The 20,244-nt window shown below is 46.3% G+C and overlaps 1 protein-coding gene across 3 annotated transcripts in view; it reads right to left on the bottom strand.

The window, feature by feature from the left end:
• Nucleotides 1-11,713: 11,713 nt before the first annotated feature.
• The window catches only part of FLCN (folliculin), a 205,488-nt gene continuing 196,957 nt past the window's right edge, over nt 11,714-20,244 (bottom strand). For all 3 annotated transcript variants that reach the window (XM_078665222.1, XM_078665221.1, XM_078665223.1), the window contains exon 12: nt 11,714-13,361. In XM_078665222.1, the coding sequence (XP_078521348.1) occupies nt 13,160-13,361 (202 nt within the window). In that variant the 3' untranslated portion in view covers nt 11,714-13,159. The remainder of the gene's footprint in view (nt 13,362-20,244) is intronic.

Raw genomic sequence — 20,244 nt, 5'->3', positions numbered from 1 at the left:
CTTGAATAGGTGTCATTAACTGCCTAAGCCTCCAGCGTTGCTGGACAGTTGTCTGACAAACATCAGGGCGGACAAAAAATTTGTGTCCCAGTCCTTTCCTAGTTTTTGTAGGTCTGGCTAAATCATACAAAATCTCACGGAGGAGATAGTTATGCAGACAAATAAGAATTGCCCTGGGTTGAGTCGCTGCCCTCCCTGCATCTCGCCTTTGAGTAAAGGGAAAGCGATGAGCCCTTATGATCTCTTTATCCCAGTCCCAGTCTTTAAGGTCCGTGAAAGCTGCAGCAAAGAGATCAACAACATATCGGCGAACATCTTTTCCCTCAGAAAATTCAGGGATCCCCAAAATACGCAGGTTATTCCGACGTGCCCAATTTTCCAAGTCGGTGAGTTTCCAGTCTATATCTAGGTCATTTTTTGCATCTGATTGATTGAGGTTTTCTGGCTGGAAAGCTCATCCTCTACTGTTGAAACTCGGGTTTCCACTTCTTGAACTCTCGTGGACGTTTCAGTGCAGTTTTTAGCCAATCGAAGAACCACATTCTGCAACTTTCGAACAGCTCCCTGTGTCCGAAGCCCCTCTGCTTTAGTTTCCTCTCTGTGGGCCATAATGATTTTATACATGGATGTTTGTAGGTTATAGATTGCTTTTAACGTAATCTCCCCTTCTCCTTCCCCTTCTCCTCCGCGATCGTGCGCCTCACCCTGAATTTCTTCAGCTTCCGCCAGTTCCTGCCATTGCGGTTGACCGGTCATGTTAAATTTGCTATTAGCAAGGGATTTCTGTGTTTCGGTGATTTCCCTAATTGTAGCATTCGGGGAGTCAGGTGATAAAACATCTTCTACCAAGCTTATATTAGCATTAATATCATCTCCCCAGTCACCAGAAGAAGAAAGTTGTTCATTATCCTTTCCATCCCCGTTCTCTTCCTCTCCCTCTGACATGGAGAAGAACAGGCCCCCTGAATCAACAGATTCCACATCATTTACGGCAGAGGGCAGGATATCCTTTTCCTTCTCCAAGTTATTCCTAGTCTGAGGCGAGACTCTAACCTCCTCATCTGCCTTGCATAGAGCCGCCAGCTCCCCTTCCAGGTCTTGCTCTCGCTCTTGCTCTCTAGGAGCTACCACTAGAGGCGTTTCAACTGAAGGTAAGTGGTTCAGAATAATCCTCTGTTTGGGGACTGCACCTGAGGGATCAGCAAGGCCATGTCCGTTATTAGACATAGTTGTGGGAGGTATCTGCACAGAACTGCTAACAACACCCACTGTGTCATCTGTGTTTTTCTTTCTAAGTAAGTCAAGTACTGTGCGCTCCTTAATGTTCTCATTACGCGCTCGGAGATTAGTGCTGTTCACAGGTGTAGTAGTGATGTTGGATGGAGGGTCCTCATTACATGCAGAGACAGCCGTTGAATTGGTATTAGTTGCACCTTTCCCTCTTCCTCCCCTGCCTTTTGGTGCCATAGCTATATTTTTCCCACCTTAACAAAACGAGATTTTAAATGTAAATGTAAATGCTACGCACTGTTAGTACCTGCACAGTGAGAGTCCTGTGAAAGTCCAGAAAATCCGAAACATCCTTATAATCTGGGGCTCCAAGCTGTAGATGGCTGTTACTCCTGTTAAACAAGAGCTTGCAGTTGTTTCCCCAGTCTTTTCCAAAGAACCTGCAACTCCGAGGTAATCCGCTTCAGCTGCAGTTGCAGCTTCACCTCACTGTTTTCGTTCCGTTTCCACTATGTTTTTGCTCGTCAAGCCCTGTGACCGCGGCTGCCTCTCTCTTTCTTCCTCAAACGCCGATAATTGTGCACCTTCGCTCTCGCGGCACAGAGGCGGAGGTAGCCGTTGAAGGCGCAGACCTGCTCCCGGTCCCACTCCAATGAACGCCGCTTTACCCCGCAGTCACTCCACACGTTTTTCGGGGGAAATGGGAAATGAAAACTTGTCAGCAGCTCCACATGAACCACCACATCAGACACCGAAAAACTCCGAAGCGCAACGCAGGAAGCCGGTGAAAAACGCCAGGCAGGTCGGCAACAGGTAAGAGCTCAGCACACCAGCTCACTCAGCCGCTGCAGCGACCGCCATCTTGCCTCTCCTTACCGTCAAGGATTTCCTGGCAGTGAAAACTGACCTGTTCGTCAGCCCATCTAAATTAGGTGGGAACACATAGAGGCCAGTCTTCGACAGCCGGAAGGAGTAAGGGGTGTAACCATGCTACAAACAGAGTAGTCTCTGCCATGGTTACATCAATTGTTCGCCTGGATATTTAACCTCTTCCGTGCGTCAGATGGCTCCCAGCCGTCTGACGTCACAGTGAGAATGTGCGTCGGACGGCTGGGGGCCGTCCGATTCGCGCATGTGTAGAATTCGCCCTCACAGCAGCGAAATGTGCGCCACATCGAAGCACATATTGGACTGGCAGACCATTATCTTAGCAGTAAGGATACTGCATCACTTTACAATGGAGTATCTTTACTTCCACATATATAAATCTGGCCCCAAGATTTTGAAGATAATACACCACTTACACTAGTTTATTTTGGCACCTCCAGAAACACTAGCTTCAAAGAATAAATACTAATCACAGTATCTGAATATCCAACTCCTTCAAGATTAAGGGTGCAAGTTGGGGGGTATCTGAGATGGCTTTTCAAGGCACACACTCAAAGTGAGAAAGCATATCTACCTTTTAAACTGAGGCAGACATGCTGGGAAGGAACGTCCTAAGTTCCCTAAACTACGAAGAACGCTAGTTTTGGACACAGGCTAGTCAGTGAGAACGTGGTATTTGTCCTGTCCACCTTTATGTGCAGTGCTGTACACTTGTCATACAGCAAACTGAACAACTACTATTTTCTGACAGGGGATGAAGATGGCAATCAGGACAAATATATCACCCATATGTGTGGCATTGGGTGCAGAGTTCTCTGTAATATGATTTTGTGTAAAGCGCACAATCACTCAGGAGTATATTGTGCCGCCAATGCAGAAGCAGTCACGGATGATCCGTGGACTCAGCTAGTTTAAAAGCCAAATCTTCAGCTTTGTGTCGAATGAAGTCATTTTAGAGGCACCACAGATGTGTAGGGGCAGGTCATTCTATCCGTTTGGAGCAAGGTAGAAGTCAATCCAGCCTGTTCTGGTGCTGCGGATGCATGGACTGTATGCAAGTACGAGTCCAGCGGAGCAAAGGTGTCTAGAAGGTTTCTGAAATCTGAGGGGGTTTTGAGGTATGCTGGGCCAGTGTTGCGAAAGACTTTGAATGTGTGTTGAAGAGAGCTGTGGATGGTGAGCCAGTGAATTTCTAAGAAGTGCTGGGGGCAGGCTGCTGTGTTCTCTATGGTTTGGAATCATTTACTTAGTCGAGTGAGTCTAACAGATTATTGGGGTGAGTACGGTGCCGATAGGTTTGAGTTCTGTGGTGAAGATGAAGTGACGGTATGTGTATCTCTACTACCTTGACTATCTGCCACCTAACTATGCAATACCCCTGTAAACTCACACCTGAGCTTTTCCTACTTGTTCATATTTCAGTTCCCTACAAAATCCTGCCTAATCCTGTATACTTGCCAAGTGAACCTTTATCAAGGTCTTCCATTGCTAACTTCCTGAAGCTCAAGAAAACATGTATTTCATGCGCCTTTAGTGCACTCACTGTGCTAAATGCAACCCTTCCAGTTTGTGGATGAAAGTTGGGAGTGTCCGAGACTGCCTTTCAAGCTCCACGTTCCTCTAACTGAGTGAGCATATCACTACCTTCGAAACTAAGCCACAAATGCTGGGGAAGGCTGAGCAAGATCCCTTAAGAGTACTTCAAAAACTACTAAAGAGTTTCCATTTTTGCCACACAGGGTACTCCATGACAACATGCCTTATGTTTTGTCCACCGTGTGGTTACTGTAATGCACTTGTCATACGTACCATGTTCTGACAGAGGATAAAGGTGCCAAGCAGGCCATAAGAAAGTCCATAATTTCCTCAAGTAGAGAAAATCAATTTGTACGGCTGATTGCCTAGTGAAGCTGTGGCCCATGGAAGGTATGTAAACATGCACTGCCATAGAAAGGTATCTGTTACAGCAGCAACACCTCGGTCAATTTCCCAATACTTCACTTTTGTATGGTACAACGTAAAGCAACTAGGAAAATATAGGGCTGGCTGAGAGGGCACTGGGACAGTAAAGAGTCTCCTGCCTCTTTCCTTGCATTGAGCAGGCTCTGCAAAGACAACATGGTTGAATCTTTCCAGCTGTTGCAGGAATGCAGTTGGCAAAATGCCAATCCTTCAGCCTTGCCACATCCCCCATAGCATATAAAATGGAAGCTGCTGCTTCTGTAGCCGTAAGACTTTCAATGACGGTCAACTGAAAGTCAAGGAAAGACATGGATCTTTTTATGGTGGTCTGACAATAAACAACATACACGTATGTTTCTATCTGGATCAGGTGGGTAAACAGCTTCTCATACCAAATGTGAATTTTACAACTCGCCGTGTATGGTTGGCGAACCTGTTAATTTTTATTCACTCCACTCATATACTTGTTGTAATCAAGTATACAGGTGGGTTTATGATCTTCGGCCAACTGACCAAAACCGGTGACAGGGGAAGTGGCCTTTTAAAAGATTGTAGTGAGCACATACACATCACACCTATCAGAAAACTTGACTGTGAGCAGTTCGTTGGAAGGCAACGCTATGCTCTGGGATTTTTAGAGCTTCTTGCAAACAAGCTCCTGCGAGCATAGTTTGTGGCATAATTGAACTGTACTGCATGCCACAGTGCCAGCTTTGTACAGCTGAATAGCTCTACTCCCTCATAGAGGTTGTCCACGTAAAGGTTATAACCTTTAAAAAGTAGTGAATTGGGCTAGCTCCCATACAGTCTTTGTAGTGACTATTAGCATGGAAGGGCAACCTACAGGGTTTAGAGTGGAGTCCTTCCCTGTATACACTCAAGTTATACATAGCCAGAGCTTTCACACTGCATGTGGAACTTGATGCCATAATGAGCTCCTTTGTTTGGGATGTACTGTCTGAACACCAGCCGCTCCTTGTACAGGATCAAGGACTCATCAATGGCTATCTCCTTTCCAGGAGTATAAACCTCTGGAAACTTGACAGGCAGAATTTTTAACAATCTGTCATAGTATGGTTTGTCCCGGGGCAATGCTGAAGAATTATAACTGAAATGGGGCATAGGCTGCAAAAGAGAAAAATGATCTCTACTCGCGTACAGTGTGAAGATGGGTGTTACCCAAACCAGGTGAGTAGACCAGTAAGACTGCAAGCTTGGTTTGTGCACAAACCCCATTTTGAGCGCAAGGCCACAAAAATGTCTACAACCTCTTAACTGAAGTGGGAGATCAACGGTGTGCCCTTGAATTAGGGCCAAGAGTGCCTTCATGCTCCCTTAGAAATTGTTCTGCACGCACATTTGTTTGCTGCAAATTTCCTCAAAGTCAACATCCAAAAAGAGATGGACATAGTCAATTTGGCAAAATAAATTGCTGTGTCAACTTTACATCCAGCATCTCCAGTAAATGGGGGAATTTGGAGCTGCACTAAATTGGGGCTGTGCCAAGAGAGCACGCAGTCTGTGCTTGCTGCTGCACATGCCTTCTATCTGGGTCGGTCTACCCTGCTATGGTTGCTCCGCTGCACAGACTGTACTTGCAAAGGGCCTCACAACTGCCATGACCATGTTCCTCAGAACTGCTGGAAGATGAGTAATCAGATGGAACTCAGCCAACTGAAAAATCACTTCCAGATTATGCTCCTTTTTCCCTCTTCCTCAGATGATCTCTTAGTATCTGATCCTGCCTTCGAGCTCTCCTCCATATCTCAAGTTAGTGCCAGGGCAGTAGTCATCCACCGAGATGCCATCTCTGCTCTAAAAACTTTCTTCTAAAGCACTGCCCTATGTAGAAGGCAGAAGTATGGTTCTAATGAGTTGTTTGGTGTGTGCGCCTGTGAAATGTGTAAAAAAGTAAATAAAGAAAAAAAAATCATTCAGTTCATTCAATGCAGCTTCAAGTTCTTCCAAGACAATAAAAAAACACAGACACAGTATTACTTCACTGTGCCACATACCCACTATCACAGCACCACAGCACACTTTAAGTACAAGGGGTGAGCCCACTGCAGCCACTGCTCATTTATTAAGGTGCTGGCATAGAACAGAGACAATTTTAAGTGGGAGACAACTAAGAAAAAAAATATGACTCAGAAAGGGCACGACAAGAAGTGCCCCCTCATTAGCAAAGGTGAGACCTTACATCCATTAGCAAAGCCAAAAGGCTGGTAGTGATCACCAGAAGTATTTGTCAATGGTTGTTTTGTCATGGATTATCCAAAATGTTATTGTTGTTGTAGCTCCTGGGCCATTTTCAGTTTAAAATTACTTTTCTGAAGGCAAAAACTTCAAAAAGCACATATTCATGTAGTAGCTCCTACAATATTGTGCGCATATGTGCTCCTTGTGAAAAATCACTGTGTTATCACTTACAGTAAAGTTAGCCAACAGCAGAAGTAGCTAGACCCATTGCCCCATGATCCACTGAGTGGAAGAATAATATGAGTGACACAACAGACCAATGGATGAAGGGCCTGTTTATAAACCCTCAAATAATATGTTTTTAAATGTGTGTTTTCCACCTAATTGGCGCCCAGAGCAAACACACACATTTCTAAAAACAATATATATACGTGGGCACAAAAGCGGTCAACCCACAACCGAGGAGGGCTGACCTTCTAACTATTTTTTTTTTAATGCGTTTTCCCTGGGGCCAGATGCACACCTAGCTTGTCACTGGTCAGGGAACTGCAGATCCTGCTTGTTCCAGCCAGATCCAGTAGCCACCTTTTGACCAAGTGACACCCTCGCTGATTGCGTTTTCCTGCCCGGTTTCCCCATTCACCATTCTTCCCGCCAACCATTGGGGAACTCCAATCCCACAACTGCCAACAACTCTGTAATGAGCTCTTACACGTCTTCCAACAGACATTCCCGTTAAGATCTACAACACAATTGAACCACAGCATACCGATACGAACTCCCCCGACCAGCTGGAAATCCTCTTTCATCGCCAAACAGCAGCTAAGCAACTTGAAGCCCTTCTCGAACTAAGAGACCACTCCCCTGATTAATACCATCCATTCAGAAGCTCCCTCAGGCCCATGCACCCACTTCATTTAAACCTTGAAAGAACCATCATCTCTCTCGCACTCACCGCTATCATCAACACCTTTATAACCACTGCCACCTTCCTGTCTTGCTGGAAAAATGCAGAAGGCAATGCCCTATTTAAGACATCAACAGTGGACCCCAAACACCCTCCGCAGCTACAGACCCATCTCACTCCTACCTTTTCCAGTTAAAGTCATGGAGAAAGCCATCAATACCCAACTCGCAGACCACCTAGAACTCCATTAACTCCTAGACAGCTCTCAATCAGGCTTTCGCACCAACCACAGTACAGAGACAGCTCTCAGTGCCGCCACTGATGATATCAGAAGCATCCTTGACTGAGGAGAAATGGCTACACTCATCCTCCTCGACCTCTCCGCAGCTTTCGATATGGTCTACCACAAGACACTTATCAGAAAGCTTCAGCACTTGGGTATCTCAAGTGAATATCCTCTTTCCTCATGGATAGAACTCAAGGAGATAGACTTCCTCCCTACACCTCAGAAACCAAGAAACTCATCTGAAGAGTCCCTCAAGGATTGTCGCTCAGTCCAACATTCTTCAACGTCTACAAGGCACCACTCGTGGACATCGTCAGAGCTCACAGCATCAACATAATATCCTACGCCGACGACACAGCTCATCCTCTCCCTTATCGCCTCAACCAGAACCGCCAAAGCAAACTTCACTGGCTCACTGGTTAGAGGAGGCAGACCTGGAAGCAGAGGTCAGCCCGGGACCAGGGTTCAATTCCCGGCTCGGCGGGGTCTTGAGTCCTAAAATGTCCATGGACTCGACAATTCTCGCTCCGGTGCCTACTCGATTCACAGGTTCACACTCTGCGACTCTGGGCAATAGCTTGCTTAATCTCCACAACGGCCCCTCGCGGCGGGATGCCTGGCTTTCACCTTGCGGATACCCTGCCGGGGTTATCTCACAGGGGAATACCAGGACGGGTTCCCTAAGCAAGCGCTTAGAAACCGCTTGGTGATTTGCGCTATATAAATTCCTGTACATTTACATTTACATTTACATGAACAACGTCGCTACTTGGATGAAAAACAACTGCCTCCAGCTCAACACAGACAAAACCAAAGTCCTAATCTTTGGCAACAACCACTCCTCTTATGTCCCTTCAAACTTGGACCCCCACCCACCCCTGCGGACCATGCCAAGAACCTCTGGATCATCCTGGACACCAACCTCTCCATGGAGCAGACAGATCCATGCCACCTCCTCAATATGCTTTCACATCCTACGTATGCTATGCACCATTTTCATGTGGTCCCACCAAACACAAGATGAAGGTCAACAAGGCTCTTATTACAAGTAGACTTCATTACGGAAACACCCTCTACTACAGAATGTCAGCCCATGTCCTACACGGACTGCAATCCACCCAGAGCGCCGCCGCCAGACTCATCCTGAATATCTCATGAAATAACCACATTTCTTTACTGGCTCTCAGTATAGGAAAGATGTCACTTCAAGCTACTCACCCACGCCTACGAGGCTCTCCACAACACTGGTCCAGCTTACCTCAACCACCACCTCAACTTCTACCAATCCACCAGACGTCTTCAATCTGTATCCCAAACAAGAGCACACCTCCCTCGTATCAAGAGCGGAGGATGCTCCTTCTCCTACCTCACAGCATGACCTGGAATGGCCTCCGGAAACATCTCAAACTCCCACTCCCTCATTGATTTCTGAAGGAACCTCAAAACATGACTCATCCACATGGAACAGGCATGATCTTCTCCTCCCCGCTCAGGCCTGCCCTACTCAGTGCCTGGATACTCTCGCAGTGATCAGTGGTGCTGTATAAATTCAGATAAACAAACATTTTTGGGGTCAGCATATATTCCATGAGCGCAGACCTCCTGACAATTTAATTTCTTTTACATGTGTGTTTACCATGGCAGCCTTGATCGCCCCCTCCCCCAGGGGAAACGCACATTCAAAAATATATATATTTGGGCCCAAAGGGGACCGGCCCCCTGACTAATTCGTTAAAAAAATGTTTTGTTATTATTCCTTGGGAGGCAGGGTAAAAAAAACACTTTTTTTTTTAAATGTGCTCCCGCCACTTGGGACTTTGGCCCATTCACCACAAGAGCTGACACCCCAAACACATATCCCTGGTGGCCTAGTGGGTTTCCTGATAGTGGATTGTGTTGAACCTGCTATCTACAACCAGGAAACCATTCAAGGAAGGCATTTATTGTAAAGGGGAAACTCTCCTCTTTCCAACTATGCCTCCCTGAAACGTGGGGAGGCATTGTGGGCCCAAAAGACCCTACCGGAGCGGGAGAAAGCTCCTTCTACTTGCTCCTCCGGGTCCGGTGGAAAGCGATTTTCCTTCGCCCCTGCCCTTTTCATATTAAAAAAATTCTTTTAATGCCTCCCCAGTGTCACCCAATGGCTGGCGGACGTACTGGGGAGGCAGTACGGGCATTGGCCATTGGCAGACACCTACACTTATGGGGTTAAAACAATTTTACCATTCAGTGTACACAGAGGCCAGAGGTTAGCTTAGTCAGTGAGACTCGGGGCGTGGGGTGAGATCTCAAAACTCCCAGCGGAAAAAGCAGTTGGCCGCAGGGTGACCAGTCGAGAGAACCAAGGTTCATAATGGACAGTTTCCATGAGAAAGAGGGTCTGTACTGATTTGCATTAGGTGGGCCTCAGTCTATAGTAACACAGTCCACAAAATAAAGGTGGGTTGGAATGCTACTGGAATTGGTTAGACTATTTGCAAGTATTCATCCCATCACCTTTTGGGTGTTTTGATTGCCAGTAGTATGCGTAGAAACTTGAAGACCCAATGTTGGTGAATTTAAAAAAAGTACTCAAATTTCACCCATTGAAGGAATACTTCTATGGAATACTTCTATGGGTGCAGATTTACTCGTTTTTGGGTAAATCGGTCACTGCAAATATGTAAGATACAGATCTAAACACTGATCAAGTTAAAACATTTCAGTAAAAGGAGAACGAGAAAAACAACACAGATATAGCCAACCCAATTATGGGCTCCCAGGCCCAACTACCAAATTAATGCATTTGAGAGAGGTGTCACACCCAACACGCTGTTGAAGCAACGCCCCTGCCTGGGCCTGGCAGATCTCCCTGGGAACTCATGACTACAGTCACATACAACACAACAGCCTGGTGTCCCTACCCTGGAGTGACTTATTTTAAATGTTTATTCACTACACACACTCTTCTTTGTCTCTGCTACAAGGAGTCTTGATGGTAGATTTGTCAAATCAATGCATGTGGGCAGGAATCCATGTTTCTTGTTCTTGCCTTTTACAGATAATTTTATCATGTGACTGACCGTCCCATGTACTAAGCCAGAGTCCACCCCGACCAAAGCTAAGCCTCTGACAAAGGCCTCTGTATGCATACATGGTGCAGAAGATGGAGATGCTAGTTGTATCAGAAGCACCAGGATTTTCTCAAAATACAGACAAGTCTAGTCTACAGCTTTCAGTTAGGACTTGGAACTAATGCAATGATGTGGCAGAAATGTCCAGTTTTTGGTTTGCAGACAATTTTAACACTTTCCGATTTAAAATTGATGGTAATTATGGTGAAACCTCATGGGAAGTACTCAAAATGAACACCGACTGAGGTATGGTGTAAAAATGAACCAAAAAGATCTAAAACTCACTAACGGCACCCTCATTATTACAGGTTATTCTCAGTGGTGGCTCCTCCGTTAAGGCAGAGGAGCATTGCCCCACTGCTTTTAAGCAGTGTAATCCAAGGGAAAATAAAATGATAATTACTCAATGATATCATTTTATTTGTTTCTACTGCTTTGCAGGCGGGGCTGCTCTGCTCTCAGAGCAGGACAGGGGTGTAGTTGTTTGCCCACTCCAAGTGCGCATGACTGTTTGGCTGGCCCTCTTGGGCCGGCAAAACAGTCATGCATACTTGGCATGTTCTCCACGCAGGCTGCATTACAACTGGTGTGGAGAACATGCCCTGGCCCCCAGTCCCTGTCTGAGCGCCGAACCATGACGCTCAGACCAATCACAACGCTGCATTGCAGTGTTGTGATTAGTCAGGGGAGCCTGGGTGCTTCCTGTTCAGGCCCGAGTCTGATGCGGAGGAGAGACGGAGGTATGTTTTTTTGTAACATTCATCACACCTGCTGCAACACCCCTGATCCGTGCCAGCCGCCACTGATTATTCCTTTTCTTTTGAGGCTCAGCCCAAAATACAGTTCTTTGCTGTGACAGGATTATATCCGCTGGGGAATACGTCTGTAATTAGTGGTATCTTCCAAATGAGAATGCAACTGCACGGTTTATACTAATGTTAGGTCACATATTTGAAACTTCTAAGCTTTGTAAAAATATTGCACAAGAATGCACAGGATGTCTTTCGTTTCTAAAAAGACCACAGTAACTTAGCCAGCAGCTGTAAGGTTAAGCTATGATATAGTGCAAGTTTTGGAAATCAAACCATAAAGTACATTCTGTGAACAACAGATACAATGCATCAAATCTTTAGATTTTACCAAACTTTCTGTAACATTTTAATTTTTCAGGAAACACTCCACAAAATGAAATCCAACAAGGGTTATGTTTAAGCATTCATAAAGCAATCAATGATGCACATTTGCAGTCGTGTAAATCCAATTATGTTTGATGCTGGGGACACAGAGCCACGATTCCTTCAAGTTTTCTGTATGCAGAGTAAGTGCCTGGACCACTTCCAAAAGCCACATTGTGATGGCGTATATATTGGTTCGGATCCATGGCAATTCTTTTGGCTATGATGCAATCAAATTCTTCTTGTCAAACAATATTTTGTAATAGTGCTTCTGAAGTAAAGAAAACTATGAAGTCAAGACATACAGCATTGCACAAATGGTTAGACTTAGACTGAAAATGAAATGGTCGAATGGTTGGGGGAAAATATTTCTTACTTTTATCATAGACTGCGTTTAGCTAGTCACATTTCTATTGTTAATACTGTTACACTTCCAGATTTGTTCCATCAGTGTCTACCTTTAAAAAAAAAAAAATAATAGAAAATGCTAGGATCACTAAAGCTGCATGTGTAGCATGATCCTTCAAATGGTTGGTAGCACTAATTTTGTACAGGAGTCTGATCCCATTCCAGTTGTACATTTGTCAAAGACTGTGAATAATACCAGGAGAGGGAATGGTAAGTACTGGGGATGTTTGCCGAACAAAATGCTTGCACTTTTTTCATAAGCAAAATATAAAAAGATTTGGAAAGCAATAATATATCTCAGCTTAAGCTAATACCGTTCAAAAACAGCAATTTTGGGGTTTGATCCAAAACGGTTTATCCAAATGTTTAAAACGGAGTCCCACTCAAATTTACAGTTTTATTTGCCCTTTTGGAACCCTGTCATTTGATACAAGCGCACAATTGAGGCTTGAGAGTGTAACAGGCGACCAGCACAAGAGGACATTTTTTTCTGGTAGAAGACAGCTGCCATATCTTGATTATTAAAATGCTATTTTTTACAGCTGTGTACAGTATTCTGATTGTACAAAAAATCTTTAGTATACAAATGTTTTCACTAAGGCAGTGATGTACCAAAACAAGACAAAGCGTAACACTTGTTAAACTATGACCGAAAGACCAATGAACTGAAATGCCTACGCTTTCTCTAATCACAAGAAGATCTTTTGTGCAATATAACTGGGAAGAAAGTGTACATAAGACAGCTGGGGAAGTGATGTGTTTGACTAGGTTAATGAGTATTTTAATCTGGGGAACATGAATCTAGCAAAAAATCAGTTTGGCTTTTAGGCGATACAGTGACTAAATAAATAAATGTGTGCATTGCTAGTCTGTGTGCAGGGGTTCCTCAGACCTTCTTCTCATTTTGTGGTATGCAAGTATGAAGAAGCCGAGCAAATTATTTGTCCCATAGTCCCTCATACGTTTTTTACATGGACAGAAATATCTGGGATCAGTTCCGAGACTCCGAGCATGTAGGGCTGCGAACAGTAGACATAAGATGGGATTTGTAGGTCTTGCTTAGCCCAGTCATCCAGAACTTCAGAAGCTTGACATTGTCCTCCTCTGAGGCTCCAAGGATACTCAGCAACTTCTGGGTCTCTTCCTTGGGCCGGCCATCCACTTTAGTGAATTTAAAGAGGACCTTCACTTTGCTATTAAAGAAATAAAGATTAAATATGTCAACAAAGGAGAAAGCAATGGAAGCAATTTCATTTCATTTCAAAAGCATACTTCAGGCTCTGAACATGTCCCAAAAAGAACAATTCTGTAATAGCAATCAGAATCAGCATAAACCCTTTACAGCTTTGTTATTTTTGCTGTTGCCAGAAGATTTAGGGGCAGCTGAGCCTGAAACTAATAGATAAGACTGCAGCACACACATATTTAGTGAGTGTACTGCAACATTGCTGTTTGACCATTAAGAATTCCCAGCCTGACAACAGGTGGTAATTCAAGCATGTGAATCTATGAAAGATCCGCTGCTGTGGAACTATTGTCGACCTTTTTCACAACATGTTGAATACCACTATCTCTAACTAACTAATCAGCTTTTTTCCAAAGATGATGCTGTGAAGCCGAAGGCACCTGTATGCTCTTACTATGAACCACACAAATTATTAAAGGGAAAACCCCAGAAATCTTTTCAAAGTCTGTCCTCATTTTCTACGCTTGCATTTCTTTAAATCATACCTGAGAAAAGTCACAGATAATTAAATGAATAAAAAGACATTGGTATGAAGCTTGGGCTTCATTTCTTATTAGTCTTTTTATTGAACAGTTGCTCAGTATACATTGATGTTTTCAAAATTAAAGGTACATATATCGAGTCAGTGTGGAGGGAGTCAGACCACAGCAATTTCAGGCAATAATGATCATCAAATGTGTCACATATACAGTGTTACAACCACAGTGGAACATAAAAAACAATCCAGGCTAGGACTACCCTCCTCCCGCCCTCCCGCATAACCCCTAACTTTTCCTTAGAACTCTCTGGACTGGATCCATTTAACTCATATCTTCTCATACTTTCAGGGGCAACCCTGATTCTTGTAGACCTCACTCTCTGCCAGCTGACACCAGTCTAGGTCATTCTTCCAGTCCCGGATGACTGGCGTCCACTCGCTCCCCAGGTTTTTGCAATGTTGCGTTTGGCCACCCCTGTCGTCAATGTCAACCAAATTTTAAGATACCAAGGCCGGGTCTCCTCCCACGTTATGTACCAAACACCAGCCATCTAGCGTCTAGCGTCAAGGGGAACCTCAAGGCCCGTAACCATAGCCATGACGTGTGACTTCCCACCAGTACTGTTGGATTGCTGAGCATTCCCAAAGAATATGGAAGAAGGAGCCAATCGCACCACAACCTTTGGCACAAAGGGCCGAGTCATAGCAACCCATGCGGACCTGGAGTAGATGGATCTGTGTAGTATGCGTAGTTGTCTGAATGGAAACTGGCCTATAAGGCTAATTTTCTGGGGCTTTGGAAGGCCTCTGCCCAGTTGCCTTCTTCTATGAGTCTTATGTCTTCCTCCCAAGCTTCCCTCAGTGAGAGGAGCAGGTCAGGTGAGTTACTCAATATCTTCTGGTACACTAAAGAGACTGCCTTAACTTGCATTTGGTCCACTAACAGGCGGTCCTTCAAGGGTAAGGATTCTGGTAGTTGTTCTCCCTCAGGTACATGGCACCACAGTGCATGTCTCATTTGTATGTATCTCTATTGCTCCCCTGCCCCCATTTTGTACTCAGCCTGGACGTCCGCGAAGAACAAGAGTGCTTTCCCCCCTCCAAATTTCCCCCAGTCTCCATCTAAGGAGGCCCCGTAATTTCTTTACTTCCCCAAGTTGCTCGCTCTCCCACAGTGGAGTCGTGGCGGTTAATTTACCTTCCAAACCCAGAAGCCAGTTGACTTCATGCTGTGTCCTAACGACCGCCTGAGTGTGACTCAGCAATGAGCTCATTTCCTTTTTGTCATATTGGATGGAAGGATATCCCCGGTTGCCCCTAGCCGCACGATAAGCTTGGGCTTCTTGACATAAATCTTTAATTCCCGATCCCAGTGCATACCCACTCCTTCCTCTGGGTGTAAAGTTAAGTATTTTATCTGATAGAGACTTCTAGATGCAGATTCCTTACCTTTGAATTTCCCCAGGCGACAGACTGTATCCGGAAGATTTTTCATGAGCATTACAGCTGCCCACCAGTGGGTGGCATCGATCGGCTCCGCGCAGCAGCGCAGGAAGTGAAGTCATCATCACCTATATAGGCCCCAACTCAGCGCACCAACATCAGTTCTATTTTTTCTGCCTCAGCCCGCGCTGATGTGAGAGAAGAGCTACCTCTCGGTCAGTTTTTGACAGGATTTTTTAGAAGTTATGTTGACTTTTTTCATAGATTTTTTCCCCTTCTTGATGTGTCAAGGATGTCATCGAGGAAGACAGGTTTTAAATCCTGTGGTGCCTGTCACTGTGCCATGTCGGTGACGGACCCACACCTTGTGTGTTTGCAGTGTCTGGAGTGCGACCACAACTCAAACTTGTGCTCCAACTACCGGTCCATGGTGCCAAAGGCTTTAAGGTAACGGTCTCTGAATCTGCTAGCGGCACGGCATGCGACTCTGCAGAAGTTACAGTCCAGCTTGAGATTAAGGTCTTGGGACTGCTCCAGGAGGCCAACGTCCTCTGTGTCCCACTCAAAATCTTTGGGGCACTGGGGAAAGAGGCACAAAAAACAAAAGTAGTTCAAGTGGGATTAGACTTATCCTCATCCATCGACCAAAGTGTCCTAGTTCAGAGCCTGAGCCCTAGTCTAAAGGGCGAGGCCTCATGGAGGAATGGGAGGGGTTGCTGGACCCTTTAGAGTACCAGTCCTATGAGCAGGAAATGGACTAGTGTGAGGAACTGGGTGATGCCAGCGGTCTGGATAGGTATCCAGATACCGACATGCTTTCTCCCCCTACAGTGGAAACGGAGGAGGGAGCTACATATGCAATGGTGGTGCGGAGGGCAGCTGAGGCCAACAACCTTCACTTGCCCTCAGTGGCAGTCAAGACCAACATCTTGACGGAGGTGCTGCAACCCGGAATCTCCGTCTATGAACCCCTACACCCGTTCAACAAAGCCCTCACTGACATCCTTCAGGGGTCCTGGTCCAAACTCAGCACAGGGGCTCATGTGAACAGGATGCTTGCCCACTGCCACCACCCTGCTCCAGGTGACCCAGATTCCTCACCCAGCATCCTACCCCGGAGAGCCTGGTGGTCCAAGCCTCCACTTCCCATCACATGTTCCCTGCTGCTCTCCTGGACAGGGAATCCAAGAGGCTGGAGACGTTGGGAAAGAAAATATTTTCTTCCGCCAGCCCTGCTTTGCAGTCAGTGAACACCACATGCTTATTGGGACGCGATTCCCACAAACTGTGGGAAACGGTTGCGCAAGTGTTGCCACAGATCTCAAAGTGGACCTGGGCAATTCTCTCCCAAGCAATTACAGACAGGAGAGAGGCAGTACAGTTCACTATACGCTGTGGCTTGGATGCAACTGACTGATGGGCAGAGCAGTTTCGCCAATGGTGGCTCTCAGATGCCACACCTGGCTGAGAACATCTGGCTTTTCAGGGGATGTCCTTTGATGGCACAAGTCTCTTCGGAGACTTACAGTCAACTCCTTGGGCCTCTCGGCTGCCGCACTTCTCCAGTCTGCTTTTCACTCCTTTCGTAGACATGGAAGGGGCTTTCATCCGCGCCTTCCCTATCCCAGCCACAGAGCCATGCAAGCTTTCCAGCCTCTGCGTAGATGAGGGCGTGGTTCCTACCGGCCTCATGGATCGGGTAGCCAGCCGTCTAGTCCAACCACCACCACCCCAGCAACTACAGCCTCCAAACTGTTCAAATATTGCCCTTTAGCTCATGGGCGTTCTAGTTGGTGTCAGGATCAGCCATCACCTCCATCACTGTCAGTCCATACCATCTGACAGATGGGTTCTGCAGATCGTCTGAAGGGGCTACTAACTCCTCTTTGAGACTACCCTCCCTCCATGCCTCCATCTTACAACCAGCTGACGGAGGATCATTTATCCCTGCTCCACTAGGAAGTCATGCTCTCTTGGCCAAGGGAGCCATAGAGAGGGTTCTGGTGCCTGAACTAGGCTGTGGTTGCTAGGCCAGATACTTTCTGGTCCCCAAAAAATTACAAAGGTCTTAATCCTATCCGATCCTAGATCTATGAACCCTCAACTACTTCCTCAAAAATGAGAAGTTCAAAATGCTCACACTGGCTCAGGTCTTGCCTGCTCTGGACCCAAGGGACTGGGTGTTAGTGTTGGATCTGCAGGACTCCTATTTCCACATTCACGTCCTGCCTATCATCGCTACCTGCAGTTTACGGTAGGCCATGAGCATTTTCAGTTCACTGTGCTCCCTTTTGGCCTTAACAGCGCCCCTTGGCTGTTCACCAAGTTGATGGCTGTGGTTGCAGCTGATCTGCGAAGATAGGGTGCCAGTCTTCTCCTACCTAGACAAGTGGCTGCTGAAGGCGGGATCGCCCTAGACTGTTGTCTCCCACCTCCAGACTATAGCAAACCTTCTGTACTCACTGGGGTTCACTATCAGCATGCCAAAGTCTCACCTGACTCCCTCTCAGACGCTCCCTTTCATCTTAGCTGTTTTGGACACTGCAGTTTTGGGCTAATCCTCCTGAGTGGGGAGTCCAGGATATTCAGGCTATGATACCAATGTTTCAGCCACTATCCTGGGTTTTGGTGAGACTGACTCTGAGGCTGCTGGGCCTCATGGCCTCCTGCATCCTACTGGTTAGGCATGCTACATGGCATATGCGGGCTTTGCAGTGGGACCAGAAGTTCCAGTGGGCGCAGCATCAGGGGAATCTCTCTGACTTGGTCCAGATCTCAGCGGGAGCTGCACAGGATCAGCAGTGGTAGTTAAAGAACCACAATTGGGTTAAAGGAAGACCCCTCTCCCTTCCCCAACCAGATCTCACAGTCATGACCGAAGGGTCACTTCTTGGATTGGGCGGCCATCTAGGAGAGATGGAGATCAGAGGGCTCTGGTATCTGGTAGAATCCGGACTCCACATCAACATGCTGGAGCTCTGTGCGATCCGACTGGCATTGAAAGCCTTTTAACCCTCCATCAAGGGAAGGCTAATGCAGGTGTTCATGGACTACACCACTGGCATGTGGTACTGAAAATAACAGGTCAGGCAAGGTTGTGGACTCTCTCGCAAGAGGCACTCCATGTCTGAACATGGCTGGAAAAAGCAGGGCATATCCCTGGTGGTTCAACACCTGGCAAGTTCTCTGAAATCCAGAACAGACAAACACCTCTGTTGATGCCTAGAGAATCACGAATGGCGCCAGGTCTCTTTCAGCAGTGGGGAGAGCCTAGGTAAGAGCTATTCGCCTCTGCTGACAATATGCATTGTCTGCAGTTTTGCACGCTGGAGTTTCGAAGGTGGCTCTCGCTCAGAGATGCTTTTTGTTTAGAGTGGAGCTCAGACCTCCTGTACGCCTGTCCTTCACACCACTCCTGCCCAGAGTTCTCAAAAAGATCAGGAACGACCAGGACCAAATCATCCTGTTGGCTCCAGACTGGAGAGTTTCGATCCTCCAATTAGGGTGCCCCTTCAGGAGGATCTTCTGTTGCAGCAGCAGGGGAGGATCCTCCACCCGAACAGGTCAACTCTACGCATTTTGCATGGAGATTGAGCAGCAGCAGTTGATATCTTCCAAACTTCCTCCCGAAGTCTGAAATGTTATTCTGGCAATCAGGCGTCCCTCCACAGGAGGGTATACGCCTGTCATTGGAAGAGATTTGTATCATATTGTACAGAAAAGTCCATTGACCCTCTTTCGGTCTCTCTTTGTGATATTTTGCTTTTTATTCTTACTCTTGCCCAGCAGGGCTCTGCTTTGGGGATTCTGAAGGGTTATCTTTCTGCTCTGTCTGGCTTCTTGCTGCTGTGTGACCAACCCTCTTTATTTAAGTCACCTATTGTAAATAGATTTTATAACCATCATGTACATATGTTTCCCCTGCTCCTTTTATTATGCGTCAGTTGGACCTTAATTTGGTCCTCAAATTGTTGATGTGTGCTCCTTTCGAACCTCTTCACAATTGTCCCCTCAGGCTGCTCACCATCAACACAGCCTTTCTTGTGGCGATTATATTGACCCAGAGGGTGGGTGAGCTGCAGGCTTGATCTTCCAAGCCTCCATTCTTATCAGTTTATCCAGACAAACTGGTGCTTCGCACTAGGGCCTCTTTCCTTCTGAAAGTGGTGACATCATTTAATGTGGGGCAATCTGTCACCTACCCACTTTCTCCGCTCCTCTATATCCCTCTAAGGAAGAGGAGTGACTCTGCTATCTGGACCCAAAAAGAGCAACGTAGGTCTAACTTGACCACACACATAAGCGTTCCGGGTAGACAACCAACTCTTCGTGGGTTTTATTGGAGCGAAGAAAGGTCAGGTGGTGCAGAAGCAGATCATCTCTTGATGGGCCATTCTGTGCATCAGGATCTGCTACACATTGGCAAAGAAGCAGTCTCCTAAAGACTTTTGGGCTCATTCCACCAGAGCTAAAGCTGCGTTAACATATGAAGCCCCAGTCCTGGACACCTGTCAGGCAGCAATGTGGGCTTCCCTGCACACATTTACCAAGCATAACTGCCTGGACAATCAGGTCAACAGGAACGGGCATTTTATCCGTTTGGTCCACAGGACTTCCTAGTTTAAATTTGTTCGCATACCCACCACTGGGGATGCTATTGCTTGGGTATCTATTCAAACACCTTATCTGTAAGAGGCAACATCTAGCTGTAGATGCCTTACCGACCTACCCCTCCACCCGTTCTGCAGACAGATTTCTAGGGTCGGGGTGATCCCTTTCAGGGCCCACGTTTAGATACACCAGTGTCAGTGCAATTCATGGCTCTGCACTTCTGGTGTGGAAAGTCGTGAAAGTAACTGATGCCAGCATGCTGATGTGGCGCCTATATAGGTAAGGCAGACATCACTTT

The sequence above is a fragment of the Lissotriton helveticus genome, chromosome 10 (assembly GCF_964261635.1).
Source record: "Lissotriton helveticus chromosome 10, aLisHel1.1, whole genome shotgun sequence".
NCBI classification, from domain to species: Eukaryota; Metazoa; Chordata; class Amphibia; order Caudata; family Salamandridae; genus Lissotriton; species Lissotriton helveticus.
The sequence above is the reverse complement of the archived record's forward strand: the minus strand, read 5'-3'. Positions and strand labels throughout refer to the sequence as shown.